This window comes from Ciconia boyciana, chromosome 21 (assembly GCF_034638445.1).
Source record: "Ciconia boyciana chromosome 21, ASM3463844v1, whole genome shotgun sequence".
NCBI lineage: Eukaryota > Metazoa > Chordata > Aves > Ciconiiformes > Ciconiidae > Ciconia > Ciconia boyciana.
In genome coordinates, this window is record NC_132954.1 from 5442110 (window position 1) to 5468961 (window position 26852).

The following is a 26852-nucleotide window of genomic DNA, read 5'->3' on the forward strand; positions in this document are numbered from 1 at the left end:
CTGTGCCAAAGGAGACATTTACTAGCCCAAGCGATGCTCGATGTGGTGTCATTCCCCTTCAGCAGGGGCAGGGCCCCCACGCAGACCCCACCCCACCGCTACAGCGTAACCCGCTCGTGCCGTGGGTTTTCTTCCCAGAGGAGTTCCACATCAACGACTCCACAGGTGACCGACGGCCACGTCCCCCGCGAATCAAGGCCGCAGCTCCTCTTTGCCCTTGTGGTAGTCAGGCGGTGTGTACTTCCCTTCCTTGATCAACTTGTCCCTCTGCTCGAGGATGGTTCTCAGCCGCGCAGCCTGGCAAAGCGCACACGAGAGGGTCGGGGCAGACGCACGACAGGGTCGCAGCAGTCAGGGAAGCGCTCAGGGGGGCCCTAGCACAGGTCCCGGCAGCCCCCCAGGAGCCGTATGCACGTGGCACCCGCACCAGCCCTGCCCTCGGGGCTCCTCACACATCTCACACACGGGTTTGCGCCTTCCGCTAAAGACTTTGGGGCTTTCAGGCTGTGGCAACACATTTTACTACTAAGGATAATCGGGTTTTCACCCCACAGCTGACCAGGCAGTATTTTCTCCTCTCCAGCAGCAGCTACGGCCAGTCCTCAGCTGCAGCAGCGATGGGAGGAGGCCCAGGGAGGAAGGGACTGCGGAGGACAGAGCCCTGCTGCTACCACAGTCCACACCACCCCTTGGGGAAGGGGCTGCTGCAGGGCCCGGCTCCCCAACTTGCGGTGGGCAAGGCACGCTGCCTGCCGGCTGCCAGGCAAGAGATGGTGCCCAACGGCTCCAGGCACCATGAAGGCAGGCAGCCCCATGGCCAGGAACACCCCTGGCAGCGCTCCCCACCCCGATCCCCCTCCTCAGCCTGGCCCGGAGCCCCCAAACCCTCTCAAGAGCTTGGCCCGGACCCTCAGCACCCCCTCCCCAGCCTGGCCCAGACCCTCAGCACCCCCTCCCCAGCTTGGCCCGGACCCCCAGCACCCCCTCCCCAGCCTGGCCCGGACCCTCAGCACCCCCTCCCCAGCCTGGCCCGGACCCTCAGCACCCCCTCCCCAGCCTGGCCCGGACCCTCAGCACCCCTCCCCAGCCTGGCCCGGACCCTCAGCACCCCTCCCCACCCTGGCCCAGCGCCTCAGGTGTTCCCAGCCCCCGCCCGGCCCTGGTGCCCCAGTGCCCCCCAGCTTGGCCTGGACCCTCCCGAGCCCCGTGCCCGCCTCGCCTGCACCCCTGCCCGGCGGCGCTCACCAGCTTGGTGCGGTGCATGCACTCCATGAAGTCCTCGTACTCGGGCTGGCACTCCCGGCGGGCGCGGGTCTGGCCCAGGCCGTGCCCGCACTCCACCCACTCCCGCTCGAAGGCGTGACAGGCCCCGGCCTTGCCGTAGGGCTGCGCCGTGCTCTGCCGCAGCAGCCACCGGTCCACATCGATGCCCAGCTGCCGCTGCAGCTCCCAGAACGGCATGACTCCGCGCTTGTCGCGATACAGACGCTGTCACGACACTGACACCCCCAGGGCCGGCCGCTCCCCCCCGCCGCGCCTCACGGACCCGCAACCGCCGCCGTCCTTCACGGGCCTTTCACGACGCTGCCCGCCGTCAAGCGCAACCGCAGCCGCACCACCCACGTCGCGCTTTACGGCTGGGCGGCTCCGGCGAAGCCAGCGAGACGAGCGGCACGAGCGCCCTGCTCCGCTGCAGCGCACCCTGGCGGGGGGGAGGAGACGCCGCCCGCCGCGCCCCAGCGCCCCCTGGCGGCCGCTGCGGCAGCCTCCGAGGCTCCCCCAGTGCTCCCAGTGTCCTCCCAGCGCTCCCAGTGCCCCAGTGTCCCCCAGTATCCCCACAGTGTCCCATCGCTCCCAGTGCACCCCGCCCCCATGCTTCAGGGTCCTCCCAGTGCCCCCCAGTTCCCCCAGTCCCCCCCAGTCCCTGGCTTTCAGGGTCTTGCAGCGTCCCCGTTCTTTGGCTTTGCGGCCTCCCGGTCCCCATCTCCCCCCGCTGCGGTGCTGTACCTGTGCGGGACCCCCGCACCCATCCCAGGGGCAGGGGGCTTCGTTAGGGCTGACGAGAGCTCGGGGAGCGGGGAGATGCCACCAGGCCTGGGTCTTCCCCCCAGTAACACCCACACTTTTTCCAGTAACACTCCCCTATTTCCATCCCCCCCTGAAATCCCAGGGGTCCCTGCAGGTGCCTGAACAGTGTCCAAGCTTTGGGTGAACGACTCCACCTTCCCTAACGAGCAAAGCCTCGTTACGCAGCTAACTGCTTATTGCAGGCTGATTCTCCGCCGCCCCCGGCGCAGGGCGGGGAGGAAGAGCCGGGGGCTTCCTTATCCGAAACCGGGAGCCGCGCTCGACAACCATTATTACCATAACTCTTAAAAAAAAAGAACCCAAACCTGCTCGGCAGCGCCCACCCACCCCTTTAGTAGGCACGCGACACCGCACGAGCAGGAGGAACAGGATTTATGGTGCAAACTTCAAAGTCCTCCCCGTGGGTCCCCCGTGAGAGCGGAGCGGGGCGATGCCGGCGGCACGCGGGGCGGGAGGTGCTGCCGCAGCCCGGCCGCCGTGGGATCTTTACCCCCCCCAGGTACCGGTGCTGCTCAGATGATGCTGGCCGGAGCGAAGACTGGGGTGACGCACAGCGTCTCCGCCATCTCCCAGCCGCAGGACAGCGGGGTGCAGATGCTCTCGCGGTCGTCTCCTGTTTGGGGTGGCTTTCTCTGGAAGAGCTGGACGGCTTTCCTGCAAGCGGGAGACACCCGAGGGGGAGCAAGGGGGAGCAAGGGGGAGCAAGGGGGAGCAGCCCCTCACAAAATGGGCTCGGGGAAGGGGGAGCTCAGGGGCTCTCATGTCCCCCAGAGCAACAGCCCTGTCTGCACGGCCAGAGCTGGGCTGCCCATGGCTTCCCCAGTGAAAAACTGGCTCAAGTCTGTCAGTTTAAAAAAACGTGAGTTTTGCCTCTGAGGCCAGGATTTTACCCTGAATCTCCAGGTTCTGGGACTCAGATTTGACCCTCTCCCTTGGGCAAAGAGCTCAGCTGGAGGGAAAGACAGCATCTCCCACGGGGTTCAGCCCTGCGCCCTGGCCCTGCTCACACAGGACCGTCTCTTACCAGGCCACGCGGGACATGGCGTAGGTGATCTGTGGCTGGGGACACCCCCCAAGCGGGGACGAGGTTGCGATGGTGTAGGCACCCATGTCCTTGAAAATCAGCCAGTCCCCGACCTGCAGCTCGGGCAGCTCCAGGCTGTCGGCAATGCGGTCCTCCGCCTGTCCCGGGGGGCCCCGGAGGCTGCTGCGGTGCGAGGGGTGGTCTGGGCAGGGTTTCTGCCGGGGAGAGATGGAGCAGCCGCAGGGGATGAGGATGCGCCAGTGCCCAGCGACCTGCCTCGTCTCCACCCGCCCTGAAGGTCCCACCCCAGCAGCTCACGGACTCTGGTTACAGCCCTCCTGGTACACCACCATAGCCTCTTCCCCACAGCCTCTGCTCCCCTCTGGCTTGGAGCCTGGGGCCAGCCATGATGCAAGGGAGAGCAGGGTCGGCTGAGGGGACAGGACGTGACACAAGGGACCCGCTGGGCTCTCCTCAAACCGGGCCAGACCCCTCACCTTGTGCAGCTGAGGTCTGGGGCAGGGGCTGTCAAACAGGAGGCAGCTGAAGGTGCCGTAGATGCCATCGCTGAGGTGATACACGAGGCTCTTCTTGCTGCCAGACTCTTCCTCTGAGGGGGAGCGGGGAGAGGGCTCAGGGGGGCTCAGGCACACGGGCAGGCCCGTCCCACCGTCCCACCGTCCCAGCTACCATCAGAGCCAGGCTGCTCCACGGGAACCTCTTCCATGGCAGTGATGCTGGCAGCGAAGGTGAAGGCGGAGGTGACGTAGTATCGCCCAGGTCTTGCAACGATCTCCACCCCGCAGCCGTCCGGGAAATACAAGTCCAAGGTGGAGTTTATCACAGCGGCGATCTGGATGGGAAGAAGATGTTCCCTCTCGGTTAGCTCGGTCCCTCTGCAGGGAGCCAGACCCTGGGGAGACCCTCCAGCCTTGCTCTCTGCCTGCTGACTGCAGGCATCGGGAGCCAGGTACCTCTTCGAACCGGGCTCTGGTGTCCTCAGTGCCGGGGAATCCCCCTCCGATGTCCAGGAGGTGCATTCGGTAGCCCAGCTCTGTGCCCATCTCAAAGGCCAGCTGCGCCGCAGCCACGGACTGAGCGAAGGCCTGCGGCTCCAGACCGCAGCTCCCAAGGTGAAAGCTGAGGGCACAGTCCCTGTTTCAGCAGGGTTTGCCTGTCCCCAGAGAGCAGTGAGGGGACACGGCACTGGGATTATCACTCACTGGGGGCAGCTCTGCGCTTCCCACACACCACCCCAAGCGAGACCGCCTGGCCAGCCCTGCAGAGCCCCCCAGACCCTCTCTGAGGGCCAAACCTGCCCCAAATTGGTCCCAACAAGGGTCAACCTCCCCAGGTCCCAACCTCCACCTCGTTCCCAGCCAGAGCAGCCGGTGGCTCCGTGGACCCCTGCATTGTTCCGGCAAGGCAGAGCTCCCCACAGTCCCCTCCATCACAGGCTGAGCACCCCTATGGAAAAAGGACCATGTGCTGTACCTGATGCCAACAACCTCCACAGCCTGCTCCTTCGCTGCCTCTAGCAGGCGCCGGCAGGACTTGAATGTGGCCCCGAACATCATACTCGGGTGGGCAGAGGGGCTGGAGTCAGCAGCAATACCCAACAACATCCTGCAGAGCAAAGGCACGCTGTGTTGAGGGGTCTTCAGGCCCTCCGTCACCTCACAACCATCTCCCCAGCTCCTACTGCAGCTCCCCACTCCAACGATGCTGCCAGACACCTACCTGGCATGAGGGTGGCTCCCAGCCACCTTGCTCAGCTCCACTTCATTGTCGAAGGTCATCAGCTGGACGCCGTGGTTGGCTGCGTATTTGATGTGGGCAACCTGCTTGCAGGGGCTGCTGTAGAAGATCTTGTCAGCCGGGACCCCGATGCTTTGAACACGTGCAATCTCTGCCTGCAGGGAAACGGCACGCATGTAGGCAGGTCCCCGGGACCGGTGCTGCCCATGCTTGGCCACGATCAGCCCTGGGCCTCAGCCAGCTTGCAGCATTGCAAAGGGCAAACCACCAGCATCGCAGCCTGGGCTTTTCCAGGGAAAACCCGCAAGAGCTCAAAGGGATCACGGTGGACTTTATCCTGGCAGGGGCAGGTTGCAGCAAGGTGTTTACAAGTGGCAAGAGACCAGGAAGAGAGAAAACAAGTGGGTTTAGCAGGCGTAGGTTTGGTGCACGTGTCCCCTTTAAGCTGCAGTGAGGGTTACGGCTGCAGCACTGGGCTGAGCTGTCACGACTCTTTGCACTTTGTCCTCCTGGTAACACGTCCTATTTAATTACGTACAAATAAGTGGCTTAACTTTGGATCCTCCCTGGGAATCTGGCTGTGAGCAGATGAGAAGCAGGAGGGAGCAGGGTGCTTTAGGCTCAGCCTGAAAGCCACTGAGAGTTGGACGGCTGCGGCAGTGGCATCCCAGCGATGTGCCTTGCCACCAGCCAAGCCTGCCAGCCAGGACGCCAGTTCCAGAGACAGGAATGTCGGTCAAAGGGAACAAGCCTGAGTCACCAGACAGAGAGGACAGGGATTTCTGGGCTGTGTCGGGAGGGTTTTGACAGCAGAGGGAGACTCCTGCCCCTGTAAATGTCATCTAGTGAGTGGAAACTTAGGAAAGGAGGGTGAGCTCTGCCACTCTCCCACAAATGCCCAAAGGATGCTCATCCTGAGCTGTCCTCCCACGACCCTACCTTGTTGGTACAGGCAAAGCCTGCCCCCAGCTCAGCCAGCAGCCGTATCACTCCTTCACTGCCGTTGCACTTAACCGGGAAGTAGGGTTTCACACGGGGCAAGGCCTTCAGGAAATGCAGGTGTTTCTTCACAATGTCCCCAAGGTCTGCCACGAAGAAGGCTTGCTGGTCACTCTAGGAGAAAGCCGGAGTGAGCAACAGTCGCCTCCCCACGACCGCCTCTGCCAAGGGGGTGTTGGCTGCCGAGGAGCAGCAGAGCTGCCAGCCCTTACCTCCTGGCACAACTCCATGAGGAAGTTCTCCAGGAGGTCTCTGGTGGTGAAGCCCTCCTCCACCATCATGAAGTTGGATTCATTCAAGTACCCATTCATGGTCATGGTGCGATAACACTAGTTTAAAGCCTCCTTGAGTAGGGTATAGCTTCTAAGTATGGAACATACTGGAAAAAAAAAGGGAATATTAGAGGCAGGGCCCAGAAGCTCCACCAGTGTACACCACCCAGCCTGCACCCCGAGGTGCTCCCTGTCCCTCCCATGGGCCATACATGGCAGCAGTGCCCTGGGTGCTCTCCTCCAAACCAGCACCTCAGCTGAGAGCCCTACTGTGGGTTAAAGCGTCTTCTCCAGGGGGAGGAGACACATTTTTCTGCAGCTCAGAGCTTTGTTTTGGCACACAGCAGCCCTGTCTTCTTCAGCAGCAGTTCAGGCACCAATACAGTTAACAACAAAGCCAACTTCACTGCAAAAAGGATGGCCTATATATGCCAGAACGTGTCCCTTCACGCTCTGGCATGTAGCTAGATCTGCTGTATGTTGCACAGGGTGAAGTTCCCTTCTGCTTTCCAAATAGCTGAACTCTCAAGGACCCACCTTCCCAGGCACACAAGCCCCATGAAAAGGGAGGCATCTTTAAAGAGCACAGCACGGGCGGCTCCCCGCTGCTGGCTGACCTGGGGATGGTCTGAATCCGTGCTGTGGTTCCAGTTTCACGTCTCCTCCGTGACACAGGGTGTGGAACAAGGGGCAAGTTAAGCTGCACAGTGTTTCCTGGTTCGCACACTTAGCGGAGCTTTAGCTTTAAGCTTGCACACTTAGCTTTAACAATCTCCTCCCCTGGATCCAGCCCATCCCATAACCCAGGGAACTGACGACCTAGCACAAGCTCACAGGAAACATTTCCACTCCAATAATCCAGGTCTAGCTCCAGGGCTCTTACAGGAACATGGTCTCTCTGATCGGAAGTGAGCGGGAGACAGAGGTTTCATTTCTCAGAGCTGCACACCACCTCCTCCTCTGCAGAGACCTACTTATGACATTTTGGATGGGCACTAGGAGAAAGACCATGCTGACCCCGGAGCAGCAGGGTGTTGTAATGCATTGAGCAAGCACCACCAGTGAACTCCAGAGATGGGGAACAGGCAGAAAAACCGGGTTTTGAAGCTCTTAGAGCTTCACACTCAGGAAAGGAGAGCAGCTCCTCCAGCCTTACCCTTCACTGCCCAAAGACATCACTAACCAGCACCCAGCCCGCCCTGGTTGGGCACGGAAATGATGAGCAATTAAGTGGGTCATTCCTGCCAGCCCTGGGCAAACATGCCCCAGCCTCAGACATCCCCTCCTTACCAAGGTCCAGTGCCTCCCTTCCCGGTGACTAGGCGTGCTGCCAGGGGGTCCCCCCGAGGAACGCCAAGCTCCCGCAGCACCCCGAGGTGTAGCTGTTGCTGGGGGTCCGAGGTCTCTGGGGAGAGGCAGTGCAAGGGGTTAGCGGAAGGGCACCGACAGCAGGATGCCCTCCACTCACCATTCCCAAAACTCAGCATCTACAGGCATGCCTCTCTGGCCCCCTCCTCGCTGTGCCAGGCAAGCCAGCTTCCTCAGCAGCCCCGCCCACCCCCCCCCCCCCCCCCCCCGGTTACCTTAGAAATCATTTAAATAGATTATGCCCATGGGTCTCTAAAGAGAATGAACGGGCCCCAGCAGCGGCTGTTTGTCCTGCCCCGGTTCCCTGCCTGCCCCAGCCCCTGGACCAACTACCCCTGCAGTGGGGGGGGGGTCTGCACCCCTTGTATCCCAGCATCCCGCTCCCTGCTCTGCCTCCCAACCGTGGCCATGGCAACCAAACCCAGCCACCCCATTGGCTGAGCTGCCTCCGAGCATCCTTCATCCCTTTCAGGGAATGCTCCCCCCCCCCTTGCCCACCCCCTCCCAGGGCTGGGGCTGCCCCCAGCCACACACCCCAGGTTCTCACCGAGTCCCCTCCACGCCGGCAGCTCATCCCCAGCCTGCCAGCGCGGAGCGCTGCGAGCCTGCCTGCAGCCCGGCCCTGGTGCGAGGGTGCTTGTGGCTGCGTGTGCATCGCGTGCGCAGGGACCCTCGGGGGGAAGAGTGCCAAAAATACCTCTGAAATATTGCTGCCAGGGAAACCAGGCTTCCTGCAGATTAAAGGCTGAGCAGCGCCTGTTTGGCTGGGGGAGATAGTCGGGAAGATGTCAGGGACTGATTCTGCCCTTGTTGTGCTGCTCCCGGTTTCAGTGGGTTCCCCAGCAGCAGATCCAGCTCTGGCACACGTGCAGATGCCCCGTCTGGTCGATCAGCCCTGTCTTTGCTTGCATTTGTGCTTTGCCTGCATATGCGCACTTGGAAACGGTTCCACTGCTCCATCCCACAAACACCACAGGCTGAGCAGGGGATTTTTTTCTTCTTCTTGTTAATTTGCAATTCCCTCTCTGGTGTCGCTGAGGAGGCAATGTTCTGTGCGTGGAGGGGTAGCTGCCCCTGCTGAGGAGGTGAGAGGGACGGACTTATCCTGGGTTCTGGTATTTAACTCTGTGGTCTTGGCTTTGCCATGGACTCTCCTGGCAACCAGGGCCAAGGAAGCTCTTGTCTCCTCTGAGATCCTGGCCTGTTTTCCCAGTGCTCTGGCACAGCACCCAGCCCTGCATTGTGCAGGATGGAGCGGAGCTGCGCAGAGAGCACCGCGCTGGCAGGAGAGCAGAGAGCCAGCGTGGTGCAGAGCACCGCAGTGCCCGCTCGCTTCTGGATGTGCCGAGCACTGCCGTGATGCACAGCCCAGGCAGTGCAGCCCGGTGAGCCCATCCCTCGCAGAAGCCGGCGGCCCACGCCGCGCCGGGGCAAGCGAGCAGGGCGCGCTGCAAGCCACGCGGCGCCGCCTAACCCCGCCCACTCCCGAGTAACCCCGCCCACTCCCTACAAAACCACGCCCCCTCGCCGAGAAACCACGCCCTCTCGCTGCGTGACCCCGCCCACGAGGCGCGCGCCCCCGGCGTCACCGCCCATTGGCCGCGGGGCGGGGCGGCGGCGCAGTCGGCGGCGGCCATGGCTCCGAGCGCGCAGGTGGGGGGCGGCCGCGGGCAGGCCCCGGGCCCGGGGCTCCGGCAGGGTATCCGCGCCGTCCTGCTGGGGCCGCCCGGTGCCGGCAAGGGCACGCAGGTGAGGGGGGCACCGGGGTGAGGGGGCGCGTCGGGGGTCCCGGCACGCCTCCTGAGAGCGGCTCGGCGGGACCGGGCCGCCCGGCCCTCCCCGCTCCTGGGCCTCAGCGTCTGAGCCCCCGCCTGGAGGGACGCGGGCGTCCGGTCCCCTTTTCCCCCGCCGAGGGACTGGGGCGCGCGGCCTGCCCCGCTCCGGAGGGCGCCGGGCCTCCCCTCCCCCAGGGACTCAGGCGTACGGACCCGCCGCCCCCAGGGACCCGGCGGCCCTTTGCCCCGGACCCTCTCCCTAGGGTCGGCCGCGGGGCACCGGTTGCCTCCGGTGCCCTGGCCCCGCTCCCGGAGCACCCGGCCCTCCGGGCTGTGTCCCGGGCCCTGCCACGTGCTGGCCGGTCACAGAGCATCCTGCTGCTGCGAGTGGGGACAAGGCCCCACCGGGGTGGGGGGCCCAAACCCCGGCTGGGCCTCAGGCCCCGAGGTCCCGGCTCTGAGACCCTCAGGGTGAGCTCACCTCATGTCTGTCCTCTCCTGCAGGCTCCGAAGCTGGCTGAGACCTACTGCGTCTGCCACCTAGCAACGGGGGACATGCTGCGGGCCATGGTGGCCTCGGGGTCCGAGCTGGGCAAGCGACTCAAAGAGACGATGGATGCGGGGAAGCTGGTGGGTAGTGAGATGTGCTAGGGGGGGAGATGGTCTTGGCAGCACCTGGAATGAGAGCAGTCAACATCCATCTCTTAATTAGAAGCCTCGGTGACAAAACCCAATTAGTGGAGGAAGGGCAGATTGTAGGGTGAAGGCAGGGGTGGGGATTCTCCTTCTCATTATCCTGCAGGAGAAACATCCTATGAAAATATCGTCGCTCTTCAAAATTGCTCCTTGCTTACCAGCAGCCTCTCTGTCCCTGGGCTGGTTCTTTCCGCCACGGTGCTTTTATGTTCACGGGGTACAGTCTGGGTGGTGGCTCCTGAACGCTGTTTGAGGTGAAGGTTTGTCCTTGGAGCTGCAGGATGTTACGGCCATGCTTTGCAGCTCCTGTGCCTCTTCACATGATGCCTGGACCCCTGTGGGGCGGAAGAGTTTGTTCCGAGGGTTCCAGCTCTTGCATAAAGGCCATTTGCTTGTAACTGTAAGGTGAAAATAGACTTAGGGGTGTTGCTGTGGTAGTTACAGCGGGTGCTGTGTAATGCTGTGTGAAAGAGACGCTTTGGATGCCCAAGAGACAAGAGTTAGGATCTCTGACACATTCACTTTCTGAGGATCTAATTATCTTGCCGAAATGACTGAAATATCTTGAGGAAATTTGAAGGACAGCAAATTGCAGCGACTAGCCCCAAAGCTAAGATCTTGGGACAGATCTTGGGCATCGCAGCTGGCTGTCACGGGCTCGTAACACCCCATGGAGAATCTGCAGGCCCCGGGTGGCAAGGGCGACGCTCAGAGCTTGCATTGCAACACCGAGCTTGCAATATCCCAGCTGGTTATGAAAGATAGGGACGTTATCTGGCCAGGCTGGTGGTGTCTGCTACGTGTGTGTGGCAGCCGGCGCTGGGCTGTTGTGCAGGTATATTCTAGCAGTGTACTCTGTCTCCGAGATAACTCAGCTGGGAGCACAGCAGGGTTTGGAGCCTGGGATGGGTTTTTACGCTCGATTATGAAGCAGGACCCTTTCCTCTAAAAGGGGTAATCAGGAGAGCACAGAAGTGACTCGTTGCTTCACCCAAACTGCCTCCCGCCTGTATGCTTCCTGCTCCGGGGCTCTTGTAAACAAGTGCTGTGACAGTCTGGTCCCCAATCCTGCTGGGTCCCAGCTGTGTGTGCTGGAGAAAACAGCGCTGCTGAGGAGAGCTACTCTCAAATAAACAGCTACTGTTGGGGCTGCAGCATCTGTTAGTACTTCCCAAATGCTGCAGTGTAGAAAAATCACTAATCCCAGCGGCACGCGGAGATCGTGGTGTGGGAAAAACTATCCAGCGAGGCCAGAGCTTGTCAGCAACTACTGGGCATTTACCTTCACACAAGGTTTATGAGAGTCAAGGAGCAATTCACCTGCTTTGCCCTTCCTGGCTAGGCCAACCTGCTGAGGGGGATGTGGGTGAAGGTACAAAGTAACAGGAAATAAAGGTTATGGTGACATTTTGTATTGTGAATTGGTTTAAAAAAAAAAAAATCTAGGGAGTTTATCTTCAAGCTGACGGTCTCCCTTGAAATACAACAACCTTTGTAACAGTGAGGTTACAGCGCTGGTCCAAGTCCCTGCACAGGCTGGAGTGTCCCTGGCGTGAAATGTCTCATTAGCCATGTCTTAGTGTTGACACCCATGGCAGGGAGTGCTTCTCTGATGTGAGCAGGTCTGAACACGCAGCTCTCGCCCTGTTAACAGCAGTGTCCTGCGCTGTGGCTGCTGCCTCTGGGACCCGGAACGGCTGTAAAAAGGGTCTGGTGCAGCCTGGGCACTGGCCTGAGTACAGCAGGCCTGGAGGTAGCGGTGTGTAAAATTGGGGTGTCCCTCCTGACCGTGTGCCTGTCTCCGCTCTCTGCAGGTGAGCGATGAGATGGTGGTGGAGCTGATTGAGAACAACCTCGACTCCCCGCCCTGCAAGAACGGCTTCCTCCTGGATGGCTTCCCACGCACGGTGAAGCAGGCCGAAATGGTATGTGAGCTCCTGTTCGGGAACTGCTCTGGCATCTCCTCCTTCCCTGGAGACAGGGGTCCCTTGGCTGTGCCTCTGCCCCTCTGAGTTGGGTGTTTTCTGTTGCAGCTGGATGAGCTCCTGGAGAAGAGGAGAGAGAAGCTGGACTCCGTCATTGAGTTCAGCATCCCCGACTCCTTGCTGATCCGGAGAATCACTGGACGGTAATTCTTCTCTCCCAAACACTTGGTGCACAGGGTGGGGTTTCCTCGTTTGGGGGAGAGCATCCTAATTTTAGATCCTCATGTCATTCTCACAGTGTTTAAGGCTAGCTGCAGTGTTGGTCTGTATTAGATTTCTGCTCTGTTCGAGCCTTCCTGCCCTGATCCCTTGCCTACTCTCCCGTGCCTGGCCCAGCCTTGAACAGAGCCCCTTTGGTGCCCTATAAATAGGGGTTGCCGATAGGAATCAGCGTCCTTGGTGACCCAGCTCAGCCTTTAAGCCTGGTGTCTGACAGCTAATGTCTTCGTGCCCTTGCTTCTCTGGAGCTATTACTGCTCCCTTACGCAGAACACTGCATACATGTTCGGGCACTGTTGAACGTGCTGTCCAGGGTCAGTTGTGGTCGTGCGGGCACACAGAAGTCTCCCGCTGTTTGCTGTTGCACAGTGTCACCCCTGCACTTCCAGGAGGTAGCCCCCTTCCCCAGTAAAGCATAAAGTAAAAATCCCTTCTCTGTTTCCTAGCGTAGCTGCTTTTTTCAAGCGCCTAAAGAGGCCCTTGGTACAGAAAGAGCTAGAAGAGATTTTTCTTAATAGAGGCTAAGTGGGTTGCTGTTGCAGATGTTTCTGTGCTGATGAGTGGCAGGTTCAGGAGACCTTGTCCTGGCACTGGGCTACTTTGCTGACATTTGCTTTCTGTCTTAGGCTGATTCACCCAGCGAGTGGCCGTTCTTATCACGAGGAGTTCAGACCCCCGAAAGAGCACATGAAGGATGATGTATGTGAGCTCCCAAGGCCACAGCTTACGTTGCTTTGGGTTTAGCTGATGCTTTGCAGCGTCCCTGGAAAAACTGATTTCTTTCCTTCTCTTGTACCTTCTGTCCTGACTTTCTGGGGAGCGTGGGGAACTGCCTGGGCAGCCTGAGCCGATGGCACTGCGGGGAGCGAGGCCTGGAGGGACAAGTGAAGGGCATGGCCGTTCTGCAGAGCCAGCCCGGGCTCTGCCAGCCTCAGAACTTGTTGGACTCTGTCCATAGCTGAAGTTGCGGTGGGTTGTGACTGGTTTCCCTCCGGGGGAGCAACTGTAGCTGGTGTCTGCTCTCAAGGCTCCTTGGGTTCCTCTTAGCAAGCAGAGTGGTGTGTGTGGGAAAGACCACAATGCTGAATCGTTCTCTCTTCAGTGACTGCTCTGGGACTTGTTTTGGCTGCCCCAGGTTTGCCCCGCTCTCCCCTGCGGACCTGGGGATCGCCTCTGCAGCTCCACATTGTAGCCTGTCTTGGAGGAGGGGAGCAGGGGTTGTCATAGCTGCGGAGAGAAGGGGGGAGCATGCCAGGCTGCAGCTAGCTGGAGACTGTCCCCTTGCTTCTCCCAGGTCACTGGAGAGCCCCTGATCCGCCGTTCAGATGATAATGAAACAGCCTTGAAAACCCGCCTGAAGGCCTATCACACGCAGACCTCTCCCCTGGTCTCCTACTACAGCAAGCGAGGGATCCATACGACGGTGGATGCCTCCCAGTCTCCCGACGTGGTGTTTGCTAGCATCCTGGCAGCCTTCTCGAGAGCAACATGTAAAGACCTGGTTATGTTCATTTAGGGCTCTGTCCCAGGACAGAGCTCTCCCTTTTCTCTCTCTGTGTCTCTCCATCTCTGTCTCTGTCTGTCTGGGGCCAGGGAGGGTGAAGAGCTAAGCAGAGTAGAAGAGGAGGGGACAAGACGGTGCAGCCCAAGGCAGGGCTGTGCTAATTCTCTATTAAACAAGCTGTTAACGGTCTCTATCTCAGCATATGTGAACGTCAGTCTGTCTGCGGATGCCGGAGATTTGGCCCCTAGAGGTCGCAGCAAGCCTGAGCACCAGCTGCCTGCTGCCAGAAATGGGGTTTGCACCCCTTTAGGTCAAAAGGCTTTTGTTTCATTCTAGAGCTGTAGCTCCCTGGAAGGAGCTGTACTTTCAGCTCCTCCTGGCTGCTCCACAGGCAACTAGCAGAAGGTTGGAGATCAGGACTGAGCAGTGGGGGGAAGGACCTTCACAGGGTGCCGGATAGGTGATGCTCTCTGTTGGTTTCAGGAAATGAAACACAGGGTTGCCTGTGGGAAGCATGTGAAAGGCTGTGTGTGTGTCGGCTGGGGAGCAGCCATGGGAGGGACAGCTTGGCTGTGCGTGTGAACGCAGCCTGCTGCTGCTCGGGGCTGGGTGAGAACTTGTTCTCGTTTTATGTGCTTTATTCTCTGTGGGATGGCAGGTGAGAGCACAGCCTGTCTTCCTCCCATTCTGATGGTGCTTGTGGGGCAGAACGAGGGTGGGTGAGAGCTGGGGGTTTTCAGCCTCTCCTCATTTGTGGGCCCCAATATAGCAAATTAGTGAGATGCTTTTTGCTTTTTTTCTTTTTAACAACATGAAGTCTCTGGTCTTCATGAGTCTGACAGTCACTTCACAGAGTCTGACAGTCACTGTGTGTGGCAAGTTGGGATCTCCTGAGGACAAGAAAAGGACTTGGGTTTTATCTCTTCACTCTTCCCTTGGCTTTGGCCAAGGAGCTTCTCCTGATCCCAACATCTAAATAAAGCCTTATTGCAAAACAAATTATTTTTTCAAGGCCCAAGAGACAGCGTTATTAACCGCTGGCTTCATGTGCCCTTGAGCCAATGACCTTTGTTATGAGATCATGGAAATGTACTTGTTTCTTGAGCAAATCAAACAGCTCTGTCAGGCTGTCCGTTTGAGGACACCATGTGCGGTGTGGTTAGTGCCCCGGCTTCTGGGGGCCATTATGCTGCTATATGGTGACCCTGCAAGGCTGGTGATAACCTTTGCCCATGCGGGACTCCAGCGGGGTCCTCTAGGAAGGGCTGTAAATGCAGATTGGCCCAGATGAAACTTTGTCCTTTGGCCTTCCATGTATGTTTACTGATTTAGTGTTATTGAATACCCTCCTCTTCAGAGGAGATGGCCAGTCTCCCTCTTGTGCACTGAGCTGCTGCGGGCTGTGTGTCCAGAGCAGATGCCTAATCCTCAGGAATCCCTTGCTCTTTTTCTTGATAACTTCTCTTTTGTCTGAAAATCATTCTTTGTCCTTGTACATCCTTTCCAGGGAAACAACCTCTTTCCTTCTAGCAAACTGGAAATAACACCAGGAACTGAAAGCAGTTGACTTGTTGCTCTTGAAAACACATGACTGCGGGGAGAGAGGGTTTGAAAGTAAACGGTGCTGGTTTCGTCAGCAGCCTGCAGTCCCCTGAGATCCCCCAGATGGCCGTTGCCTTGCTGATCGTCTCTGGCTTTCCTGTGAAAGGGCAGCCCTGGCGCGTGGCGTCGGCGTGCTGGGAGCATTTAGAATAGGACTGCCGTGCTCCAGGGTAGTGGAGAGGAAAGTGTGTTAGAGCTGCCCTGGCATCTCGATGACTGTAAAGAAATTCTGAGTGGAAGCAGCTTTTATCTTGGTGTCTCAAGAGAGACAAAGAGGAGAGCTGCAGCCCCCTACGTGCTGCTGTAATGGCAGGAGGTATTTCCGGCCAGTTGGTGTTCCTGGATTTGGTCAAGGTTTTATTCCACAGCAAGAACAATGTGTTCTTCCATTCTCCATTCCTTTTCCTCTTTGTGCTCACTTTGCATCCAGCTCACCAGCCTTTTTCTGCCGTAAACCATGATTAATGTTTTTTTCCCCTAAATCTATTTTTTTCTTTGTTCCCATTTATTCCAGCCGAGTGACTCCGTGAACCAGATGAGAGACCACCAAACGCTGCACACTCTGCTACATCACCCGTTGCAGCCCTCCCCTGGGTGCAGGGGAGGCAGGGAGGGCAGCTGGGAGGGGGTTATGATTGATGGGAGGGGAATAAGGAGGTGGTAGACAAGGGGCTTGGGGGCTGATTTGGTTGGGTTTTGTTTGGATTTCTTATTCAGCAGAATCACTGTGAAGAGGAGATAGCCTTCTCCTTAGAAATCACAGTTTGGGGAGGCAAAACAATTGTACAGAGTGAAACATCTCTGCCAGTGATCAGACGCAGGTCCTTGACCTGTTAGGAGGGTAGGGCTAGATGCTATTCCAGGCTTCTCCAGGACTTTCAGGGCTTGTCTCGTGGGCTCTTAGTACTCTGAGGCCACTGCAAGGTTTGCTGTGATTTTTTTCTAAAGTTGCTTCCTGTCAACGAGGACCAAAATGAACAAATGACTCATCATTTCTGAAATGGAAAGGAAAAAAAGATGCCATGGTCTTTTCCTGGAAGTTTTGTTTTTCTTGTTCTGCTGCATTCCTAAACCCTGGCATAGAGACTTCTCAAGGTTTCTCTGCTGCTGAACAGAGGGGCTGCGGCTCTAGTCCAAGCCTGCCTTACTTGGCAATGGGGTGGCTTTTCTGTGATCTTGACCAAGCTGGAATTCACACAATTCTGAAGAAATGCAAAAGAGACTTTCTTAATTGACTGCAAAAAATAACACTTAATTGGGTTTTTTTGCATTTCTTTTTAGATCAAATGGTGCCTTGTCTAACCTCTGAATCAATAATAAAATAACCCCTTTACATTTTGTATCTGTTGCTGTGTCCTCTTTGACCTGCAGACAGCATGGGAGACGAGAGGAGGCAGATGACAGCACAGCCGACTAACAATGGAGCTGGGTGGATCCTCGGGCATGATCCTATCTCAAGGATGTTGTTTTGCGCAGTTGAAAATGTGGCTTGTAATTCCTTTTATCTCTTTTCCTTGCTGAGTGTGTTCCAGTGCTTTATATCACCATAGCAATGGTGTCTCTTGCTGCTTTTCTCTCTCCTGTTTCTTCATGCGTGATGCTGAAGGCACTGAGCCCCTGTGTATCCTGACCCTTCCTGGTCAGAGCTCCTTTCAGGTATTTTTTAACTGATGTAATTCCTAGCCTTTCCCCCCTCCCTTCACATTGCTAGTGTGTGGAGGAGCTGATGTTATCTCCTTCTCTCCTCCTGCAGTAACTGGAAGCCACGTATTGTGTCTTCTGTTTCTGCTCATTTGCTTTCTGCCTTTCATACCTTGTTGCATCCCTCCCTTCCCCTCCACCAGTGCCTCTCTCTAGCTATGCAGGGCAAAATCTCTAACGCAAGAAACGAGAGCATTTCCTGGCTTCCCTTTATCCTGCCTCCACAGGGACCCTGACCCTGGCTCTCTGAGGTAGCTCAGAGGAAGGCTGTTCTTGATGTGCTGATGGAGGGTCTTTGTTTTTCTGCAGTGCCCTTGGTACCCCCTTTGCAGCCCTGCTTGTGTTCAGGGCTTTGGTTTAGGCACTGTGGGCAGGCACCAGAAAGGGTCAGGCTGCATATGCCCATTTCCTCCAGAAATGACCGGTTTCTTCAGCATAATTGGGCTCTCACTCCTCCGCCATTCAGTCTCTGTGCTCTGGTGGTGTTATTACCTCTCTGTACCTCTGATTAGCATTCTCTCTCTTTTGAAGGCAAGCTTGTGCCTCTCTGGCATTTGTGGTGTTCTTCCCTGGTTTCTTTTGATGATGGATGTTAAACTATGCTCTTCCTTGTTGTTTGGGATTGTGTCCTCTACTACTTGCCTGCTGTTGTTTTAAAAACCTGTTCTGCCTGCTCGTCCTGGCTTTCTAATACGTGGGATGGAGAAGTCTTGGCTCCTCTGAGCTGGGCTGCCTCTGTTTGATCCTTACCTAAGAGTAGAGTGTGAAATGAATTGTTGGGGTGCTGTGGGAAAGGCTGCTGTGGGGAGGCTGTTTAGCTCAAGCCTACGTCGTCTGTAGTTGGATCTGTTCTGTGACCTGTCTCTGTCACGTTGACCTTGAATGTTTTCCACAGCATGTGATGCTCTGCAGGTGCTGTAAATTCCTTCTGTTCAACGATTTCACTCCAGCAAGCTGCTTATCAGGCACTCTTTTGAAAACTGTTCATATTTCATACACAAAATTATTCAGCAACTATAAAAGGGGAAAATTCCTATTTATAGCACAAGGACCAGCATCAAATAGGACACTGAATTCTCACTGATAGAGGAAGTGACCTGTTCTCTAATGCAGCAATATTTCTGCTGAAAAGAAACAGCATCTTGGATGGGGGGGAGGGATGAAAAGCCCTGGGCCATCTCTTTCCATTAAAAATGTGCTGCAGTCCTAAAAATATAGAATCTGCCCTTTTCCCTTCTTGATGAAACCATCTGCAAAAGAGAGATTGCAGAAAAACCTTTCACTGTGGATTTGCGGTTAGTAATGAGTCCACTGACTCCGGATGGTCTGGTTTGGAGCTGGTTTTAAGTTTCTGATCCATACCTGATCTCTGACCTGGACCTGGGAGTGAGAAGTGACTGCAGAGTGCCTGCTGTGCGCAAGTAGCACAAATCCCTTGTCTGTACCTCATCTGCAGAGAGTTTGTACAATCACGGTACACATGTGCACAGCCCTGAAACAGAAAGAGCACGTGGGGCTGAGGAACAAAGAACTGGCTGAGAGCAATGAATGAAGGGGGTGGGAAGAACGCTGGGGACACGGGTGGTAACTGCTGCGGAGAAGGTGAGTGCCTGTTTTGTCTGAGCCTGCTTCCCATGACTGCCTCTGCTCTCCCTTCCCTTCCAGGTATGTTGAGCCACGGCTTCCCGCAAGGCCATCGCTGTGGCCTTTGCCTGCAGCTGTTCCCTGCTGTCACCCTGTCCTTCCTGTGGCCTCCAGGCTCTTTAGGAAGAGCTGCAGTGGGTGATACCAAGCGAGGCCCTGGGAGGTGGAGGACCAGAGGATGGGATTCCCCCTCCTGTCGCTGTGGCAACCGTTGGGAAGGGAAGCAAAGCAGCAGTGGGGTGTGATGGGCGGCTGGGTGGCGTGGAGGAGTGTGATGGGGAGGCTGCGGAGGCAGGGCTGCACTGACATCACGCCGGGGAGGTGGTGCAGAGGGAAGGGGAGTGGGAAAGGGAGAGCCAGGGAGACTGCGGAGGGAAGAGAGCTGCATCGGGAGTGGGCTCCAGGGTGAGGTAAGAGACGCTTCGGGGACAGCGGGTCAGGGTGGGCTCCACGAGCGGCTGCGGGATCCGAGCCTGCCGATCGGCATCTTTCTGGCTAACACGCTGATGTGGGATGGCTCTTGGGCAGCAGCAATATTATACAGTGCCCTAACAGCCTGGCACAGCAGGGCTTGGTTCTTGGACAGTGAGACCGGGTCAGAGCCTGTCTGGCTGGTGCAGAAGCTGCAAATGTGTTCCCCCAGGATACCAGTGTGTGTCACTGACGCCGTGCTGGGAAGAGCCAGGAGTACCTGAAATTCCAGGATGGGCTAAAGGGACTGGGGAGCGGCCCTGGTCCTTCTCTGGAGAAGGCAACCAGAGTTCCCTCCTGGGATTAGAGCACGAATCACTGATGAAATGAATCAGAAGTTTGGAGACCTGCATCTAGCTAATAGGAGGCTGTAAGCAGAGCTGGTGCACTGGGACCGAGCCCAGCAGTGTGCATTTGGGGTAGTAATCCTAAACTGCACATCTCCAGCAGCCTCAGCACTTACCTTGCTGGTGCAGAAAGCAGTAGTTCTGGGGAGGGCAGCCAGGTGCACAATTACTGCCGGGAGCTCTCTGGATGTGGATCCTGGGGATCTGCAGACCTGGAAGGCAAAATAACAAAGTCCTTGAAACTGCTCTGGATGTCGTGTTGCCTTTTAGTGTAACGGTTGCATAACAGGATCCGATCTGCTAGTGGAGAGAACAAGGGGTGACGGTCACCTCTGTGCCCTGCAGCATCCTAGCGGTACCTATGCGCTGTGCTGGCCCATGGCCCTGGGGTGAATTTCATCTCTCTTCCTAATCCAAAAGCTGGGCTCATTCTTTAATGCTTGAAAAAGCTGGTGGGTTTACAGCTCCGATTCCATAGCAGGGGTGTGTATGGACTCTACACCTACACGCAGTATGTTAGCAAACTAGAAAGTGAGTTCCTTAGCACCCACTCAATCTGTGCTAACCTGCCTTTTGCCTGTCAGGATCCTCAATGTGTATCTGACTGAGGAAAGTACATCTGGGGTCAGAAGCCCGTTGCTGGTAACCCCTGTGGGTGTCAGAAACCAATACTGGAGTGGAGATGGAAGAAGCACAAAGCAGAAGCTCAGTAGGGCTGAAGAAACCTTGTTTGGTATCCAAGAACAGGGAGAGGCCGATGCTGCTGTCACAACCCTTTTGTTGAAATAACTTTCACGCATTTCACATGTCATTTAAAGGGCTGAGGGCAGCACTGGGGCCGTGGAGAAATGTGGCCAGGAACGCCTGAGCATACATGAGAGAGGAGAATTGCAATAAGGAGCATAAATATGCTTTAATTAGGGAAGGCTATTGCTGTGACATGCATGATCCTCCCCCATGAAGGCACAGATGTGGCCCGGGGTGGTCGTACCGCTGCTTATTTTATGGTAACTCTGCAAGCAGCAACAGTTTCTGCTGCTGTGTGGGACTTCTGTGGGAGCAACCAGTCAGAGGCCCCACACTTGGAGGCTTTTAGGAGCTGGTGCTGTTGCCCAGGTGGCTGTGTGGCCAGCTGTGTTTCAGGCCTCTGATGTGGGCAGGCAGGGGAGGAGAGGACATGCTAGCAGCTCTCTGTGCCAGCCCTCAGTGCTGCGCAGGGCAGCTGTGGTGGGAGGGAGCCAGCTCTGGATGGGCCCAGGCACTCCCAAATGAGACCTTGCCAGGCATGGCCTGAACCAGGCTCCCAGGGCTAGTTTGGGAAGGGCACAGGGAGGAGTTAACGCTGCTTTTCTGCAGCTTCAGTCCCTGAGATTGCAGTTCTGCATGGCCAGCAGCTAATGCAGCCAGGACTGCTTCTAAGTCATGTTTCAGCTTGATTTTTTTTCAAGGTTATTCAAAATTTAGTGGGGGAGTGGCACCAGGACCTCCTACAAGCAGAAAGGCCAAGTCAACCCTCCTAGTCCTTGACCTTCTCCACTGCTCAGCTGGCTCTCCTTGCCGTTCCCCCCATACTTGCCTACACTGCAAAAGGGATGATCATGTGAATATTACACAGCCTGGCATCTGCATATCAGCTGAAGCAGATGAGTCTCCGACATGCTCCTAGTGCTTTCATGTGATCCTGTTCCACAGCTGTGCTGTATTACCTGTGCATTTGGTCCCTACCATAGGCTATCACTGCTAGATATACAATAATATAGAAATACAATAAATGGGAACTTGTACTCTGCTGGGTGTTGGTACCCAGCCTGCAACACAAGCGCTCCTGGGAAAAAAGGGCTGTGGACCTGCAAGCCTCTGCAGAGGCCTGGGGCACCGGGAGGAGCTGTCCTTGTGCCAGTGTCCAGAGAGGGCCCTGGGAGCTGAGCCAGGTTCTGTGAGACATTTTAATCCTTCCTATTCCACGGTCTATCTTGGCCATGACTCGGCTGCAGTGAATGTTTTCCAGTTCCTTTGGCAGGGGTGCACATAGGCACTCACAGGCGCCTACCTTGCATTTGTTTTCATTCCTTATCTGGTACCATTGAGAGCAGGCAGCACAGCGGCTGAGTCAAGGACAGCAGGTTGGTGTGTTCCCACTACTGCCTGGGCCACCCGGGAGTCCCTTCCATCCTCTCCCTAAACCCAGGCTGCAATTGCCTTCTGCTGAGGTGGCTGTTTGTTTAATAGCTGAGGTTACTTGAGTAATCAATAGTTCTCTGGTTTCCAACTGAAATACTATCCCTATGGCCAAATCAGCATTTCTATCTTTGTTGTAAACCTGGCCTTAACTCTCAGCTCTGAGGGGATCTAGGTGCATTCCCAACCTACCTGCGCAGAACCCTGCTCCTTTTCTTTCCTCCTGCCAGCGTCGCTTTTTTTCTCTGAGGTTAAGCAAGAAGGGCTGGAAGCACACGGAGAAATTGCTGGAGCTGTTTGACTTTCTTTGGTCTCAGCCCCTCTCTTGGCTCTGCCCCAACAGCTCATTGTCTGTGCTTGCTTCTCTAAGGAGGGCAGGGACGACGGAGTCAATGGGATCCTCATGGCCAAGGGCATTGCTGATATAAATCCCAGTCCATGGGCTCCAGGAGAACTTGGCTCAGCTGCTGCCAGCAGAAGAAAAACTGTTCCCATCACACAGCAGGACCTGTATCCCAGAGAACCAGGGCTGGAAGACAAGGTGCCCATAGTAAGGCTCCATGGCTGCAAATAAATTTTCCTTGCAAACAGGCAAAGGCACCGACTCCCTGGAGCTGGATTTCCACTGGTTCCATCCCAGGCAGCCAAAGGCTGGGCTGTGGCTCTGGGCTCCAGTTTCCTCTGACTGAAAGAAGCCACAGGGTTTGTTCTGCTTCTGGGGCAGTTGAAACACCCTCACTGTGCATTGTTAGCATCTCTGCACATCTCTCTCATTTCCAAACCAGAAAAGGTCACAGACACCCAAGAGAAACCCACTTCCCTCCTTCACTGGAACTTCTCTTTCTGCCTTGCACATGCTTTTGTTGCCATCTCTTGCTTGCCAAATGCAGGAACAAACACTGGGGTTTGGCAGGGCTCAGAGCCTTGGCTTGTCAGATGGGAAAGAGGCATTCTTGGTCCTCAGCCTGGGGACAGGGCTCTGCTCCATGTCCACTGCCAGGTTCTCCAGCTGCAATTTTGGTGCTCATCCCATGCTGAGAGCACTGTTCGTACGTGTCTGGGGACGGGCAGCACCCCTGGGTGCTGGGATCCTGCAGGAGATCCATGGAAAGTGGGCGGGAATAGCTGGAGCAGGACCCAGAGCTATGTGAACCCCAGCATGTTGCTGTGGCTGAGCTGCACGTACAGTGGGAAACGCAGGAGTCAGCGCTGCCTTGAGAGGCTTTTCCCCAAATATGCATGACAGCAGGGGGGCAGGGAAAGGCAGAGGGAGGCCATGTAAAGTCGGGCTACCTCTGCTTTGTTTAAATAGGGCTGTTATTGCCAACAGTTGCCCCCTGAGAGACTGCAGGGCTTAAACTGGGGAGGGATCCTGTAACTCAGAGACAGCTGGGAGGCACTTGGCAGCTACTGCTGTTTCAGTGGCAGGCACTGGACTTTTCCTGGTGCTCAGGGGAACTGGGATGGCAGCCCAGATCAGGGAGGGCAGGGCTGGGCAGATGAGAGACGGTCATAGCTGCTGCCTACCTGTTAGAAGGATGCTATGGAGCAACAGCAGGGCCTGATTTCAGAGAAACATTTGAGGTCTCAGTGCAAGCTGATCACCCCAGAAACCTCCTACTCAATTTTCTGCTGTGCACAGTCCAGCCTCCTCAGACAGCACAGGGGCTAGTTTCCTTAAACACTGGCTAAGGCAACCCACAGATGACATCAGCCCCAGGGAGGGAAGAGGGTTTCTCATGGTGGTGAAGGGGTGAGGGAGAGAAGGGAGGGAGAAGAGGAATTTCCTGGCTGTGGTAAAGGTGAGCTGTGCTTGAAGAGAAGTTAGAGAGAATGGGCTTGTGGTCATGGCATCAGGCCGAGGGAAGGAAGGGGTGGCTCAGCAGCAAACCTTGGCAGAACAAACCCCATTTACCTTTCCATGCTGGCCCAGGAATGAAGGACGCACCAAACCACAGCTCCCCTTTCCCCTTGCCCACCTTGTTCTGCTGCAGAGGGAACAGAGCACTGGGGGAACAGCCCTGGACTGAACCAGGCTGAGGTCAGGGGCTTGGCAACCAAGGGTCAGGCGGAGGAAAGATCTCATCTGAGACAAGGGAACCCTGATCAAGCTGATTTTCAAAGTGAGACACTCATACATTTCCCACCTGGTTACTGCTGGCTCAGCCCTCTGGAAAATGACATGTTTTCCTTGCTGCGGGGCCAGAGGGCTGTGCTGGGAGCACTCTGCTGCTCTCCTTTCCTGGCTGCAGATGGGAGGTGCTGCTGGGAGGGTCCAGAATCATTCTTCTTTCCCCTTTTGACAGCTGTTGCTGGTTATGAAAATGGGAATGTTCCCCAGCCAGTTCTCGGCAGGAACTGCCCTTTCCAGGGCTGACCACATGGGCTGTTTCTTCCTCTTCCCACCTCCTGAAAGTAGTCACAGATTTGGGTATGTTCTAGTCTTGGCGAAGCACTGCCCTTCCCTGCTCCTCTTCCTCACGCGGCATGCAGGAGAGGCCTGTAGCTGTGGCCTCTGAAGGGGGGATGTTTGTTCCTTGGCCTCAGATCAATACAATTCTTGAGTCAATTCTCTTCCCAAAGCACAAAGAAAGAAATAAGAAACACTGGGACCAGTCCTGCTGTGGGGATTTATACCCCAAGCTGTCAGTCTGCAAGTAAACCTTGTTCCTAGCACAGAGATCCTGACACCAGCTACTGTCCCCTCTCCCCACAGTGCAGGATGGAGATCACACCTTGCAGGGACATCACGGCATCTTGCAGGAAAGTCATTATTTCTTGTCACATCTGATGCAGAGGCCAAGCGAGTGTCCACAGCATGGACAAGGGAACACCGGGCAAAGCTTAGCGAAGACAGGAAGGAGACAGCGGGACTTATTGCTACTGGAAGCTGTGGGTGTCCAAAGCTTAGCAAGATTTGCAAAGGGGTCAAGCATCTCTGTAGGCAGCAAGACTGTGCAGAAGTTACCACCGATTACGGTTGCAGCAGGGTAGGAAACCCCGGGGTTCAGAGCTTAAGCCAGTTTCTAAGAGAAAAGAGCAGAACTAGCAGGAAAAGGAAATTACTCCATGCCAGCTTACTTGCACTGTCCACGCAGCAGCTAGCGTTGGCTACTCAGAGCATGCTGATGGCATGAAAATGGGTGGATTCAGGGCACATCCTACCCAGCAGGTTGAGAGTTCCTCAGAAAGCCCAAATGGTGCAACTGAGCTAACTTAGAAAGAAGTCTGGCTAATGACAAGGTCAGTCTGAATAACTCCTTCCACTCTCTCTTCCACTTTTGTTGTGCGGTGAGGCAGGAAGCTGAAAACTCCCCGGCTGATTTTGGGACCCCAGGCAGAGGTCGGTGAGCAGCGACTGCCCTGGTTCTGAGTAACGGATGAGTGTGTTGGCACCGAGCCCCCTGTGCTCAGTTCCCTCCCTGACTCCTAACGGCATACGATGACAGAATTTCCTTGCTCTTTATTTCAGAGCTCAGGGAAAATTTCTGCCACTAGCACTGAGTTAAATAAAAAGTTGGTAAATTCAGGAGGAAATGCAGCTTCACACAGCAAGGCGCTAACCTTTGGAATTGCTTTGAGAGTTGGTTAAGTCAAATATGATAACTGGCTTGGAAATATCCTGATGGTTTTATGACCTTTAATAATGTCTGTACTTCTGTACCCAGACAAGGGTCACCAGATTGCTCCAAGACATGACCAGATCCCCTTAGAGGGATAAAGAAAGAATTCTCTTTCTGTCTTTCCCTGTCCTGTTGTGATTGCCATTGCTCAGTTTGTGTAAAGCACAGGAATTACCCCAGGCCAGAGCAGCATGGCTGGAGTGCTGAGCGCACCACATGGCCTGTTCCCATGAACCCCACTTTGGTATAAGAATGATCTCTGTGTTACGGTGCATCTGGAGGTGCTGAGATGGTACATGTTCAGGAAACTTTGCCTTCGAGACAAAGAAGTGCAGGGTTGTTACTCAGGGGAAAGAAGTCCTCAGGAGCAGACGGCAGGGTTTGAGCCCCATGCTAATATTCTCCCAGATGGTCCTGAAGAGGCCTGAGATGTTCAGGTCTCTCCGTGAGCTCCTGGCAAGTGAGGGAGTGTGGATGTGTCTCTTCCCCTGCCAAGATGAAAACAGTCCCTTTCAATTTTCTTATTTCACTTTTACTGTCCCCAGCCCCAGTGCAGGGCTGTGAAGGTTGGGTGGTGGCTCTAAGAGGGTGTTATTTCACAGTGACCTTCCCATGGCCATTGTGGAAGGGGCTCCAGGTAAGGAGAGGCCCTGCTGAGGGCAGTTGTACTCTCGTCCTTGGAAGTTCTGCTGAGACCTTTCTCTCCCCAGGTGTTAACTGGTGCTTTGTGGGACCGGAGCTCAAACCTTGGCCTCAAAGGCCAAGCAGCTGTAGGGACAGGCTTCAGCCGCCACCTGCCCATGACAGCAGGTCCCCCTGGTGCTCAGTTCACTGGAGCCTTCTCCCATTAGCAGGTCACTGCGAGCAGTGGATTATACCCTGGCAACAGGGACAGTGCAACATGCAAGCCCCGAAACTGCAGCGCCTGTTCCACTACATAGCAAAATAGGTCGTGCATCAGCAAATGAAAAAGGACAGATGGTGTCTGCTAATACAGCTTAGTTTATGGCCTGCAGGATTAACTCACTAGTTGTCATGTCTGCAGAAAATAGGAAATGGGTGGGTCGGGTGGAGGAAACGTGTGGTGTGCCCAGCTATACCTGTGTTTGTAGGATACACCAGCTGGAAAGGATGTCAGAGATGCTGTGAGGTTTTGAGATGCTGCTGAAGGGCTGCCAGTGTCTCTTTGGGGCTCTGGGCACCAGAGCTACTGCCTTGTACCAAGCCTTCCCGTCCAGCTCCAGTTCCCACACTCCCACTGCAAAGGTCAGCACTGTAGGGAGAAAGATGCTGAGCCGTGTGGAGATCTCCAGCAGAGACAGGGACACCGTTTGTGGTCTGTGTGCCAACAACGGCTCTGCAGGAGAAGCCCACAGCTTCCTGTCCTGCGCCAGCTGCAGGACAGCCTCCAGTTCAGCCTTTTGAACTCCCAAGCACCCACGTGTCTGCAGGAGTGAGACAGAAAGCTGAGGCAGAAGCCTCAGGTCTTTTCAATGCCTTCTCTATGACACACTGTTCTCCTTTCCTGGAAACCAGGCCAGTGTCTCACTCTGTTCTCCTTGCAGAAATCAAGCCCTGAGCCTGTGCTCTAGCTTCTC

At 56.1% G+C, this 26852-nt stretch overlaps 3 protein-coding genes across 6 annotated transcripts; 1 reads left to right on the forward strand and 2 right to left on the reverse strand.

The window, feature by feature from the left end:
• On the reverse strand, positions 1 to 1598 carry NDUFS5 (NADH:ubiquinone oxidoreductase subunit S5). Its single transcript, XM_072885359.1, has 2 exons — positions 1246 to 1598; positions 1 to 297 (listed from the first exon to the last, which is right to left on the reverse strand). The coding sequence occupies exons 1-2, from the start codon at positions 1459 to 1461 to the stop codon at positions 193 to 195; spliced, it is 321 nt and encodes a 106-aa protein (XP_072741460.1). The 5' UTR covers positions 1462 to 1598; the 3' UTR covers positions 1 to 192.
• A 378-nt stretch (positions 1599 to 1976) lies between these two features.
• Positions 1977 to 9899, reverse strand: AZIN2 (antizyme inhibitor 2). 3 transcript variants are annotated; one of them, XM_072884889.1, is made up of 12 exons: positions 9766 to 9899; positions 8207 to 8586; positions 7432 to 7546; positions 6082 to 6248; positions 5810 to 5983; positions 4853 to 5025; positions 4607 to 4738; positions 4087 to 4252; positions 3803 to 3965; positions 3610 to 3722; positions 3113 to 3327; positions 1977 to 2742 (listed from the first exon to the last, which is right to left on the reverse strand). In XM_072884889.1, exons 4-12 carry the CDS (start codon positions 6184 to 6186, stop codon positions 2601 to 2603), a joined length of 1383 nt encoding a protein of 460 aa, XP_072740990.1. In that variant the 5' UTR covers positions 6187 to 6248; positions 7432 to 7546; positions 8207 to 8586; positions 9766 to 9899; the 3' UTR covers positions 1977 to 2600. The 3 variants fall into 3 exon arrangements, with proteins under 3 accessions (XP_072740990.1, XP_072740991.1, XP_072740992.1); XM_072884890.1 differs by lacking the exons at positions 8207 to 8586; positions 9766 to 9899 and adding an exon at positions 8057 to 8196; XM_072884891.1 differs by lacking the exons at positions 5810 to 5983; positions 6082 to 6248; positions 7432 to 7546; positions 8207 to 8586; positions 9766 to 9899 and adding an exon at positions 5409 to 5540.
• Positions 9099 to 16630, forward strand: AK2 (adenylate kinase 2). Of its 2 annotated transcripts, XM_072884893.1 has the most exons (7): positions 9099 to 9258; positions 9789 to 9914; positions 11795 to 11905; positions 12014 to 12108; positions 12811 to 12883; positions 13479 to 13674; positions 15805 to 16630. In XM_072884893.1, exons 1-7 carry the CDS (start codon positions 9145 to 9147, stop codon positions 15810 to 15812), a joined length of 723 nt encoding a protein of 240 aa, XP_072740994.1. In that variant the 5' UTR covers positions 9099 to 9144; the 3' UTR covers positions 15813 to 16630. The 2 variants fall into 2 exon arrangements, with proteins under 2 accessions (XP_072740994.1, XP_072740993.1); XM_072884892.1 differs by lacking the exon at positions 15805 to 16630 and having other exon boundaries at positions 13479 to 13875.
• The last annotated feature ends 10222 nt before the right edge of the window (positions 16631 to 26852 follow it).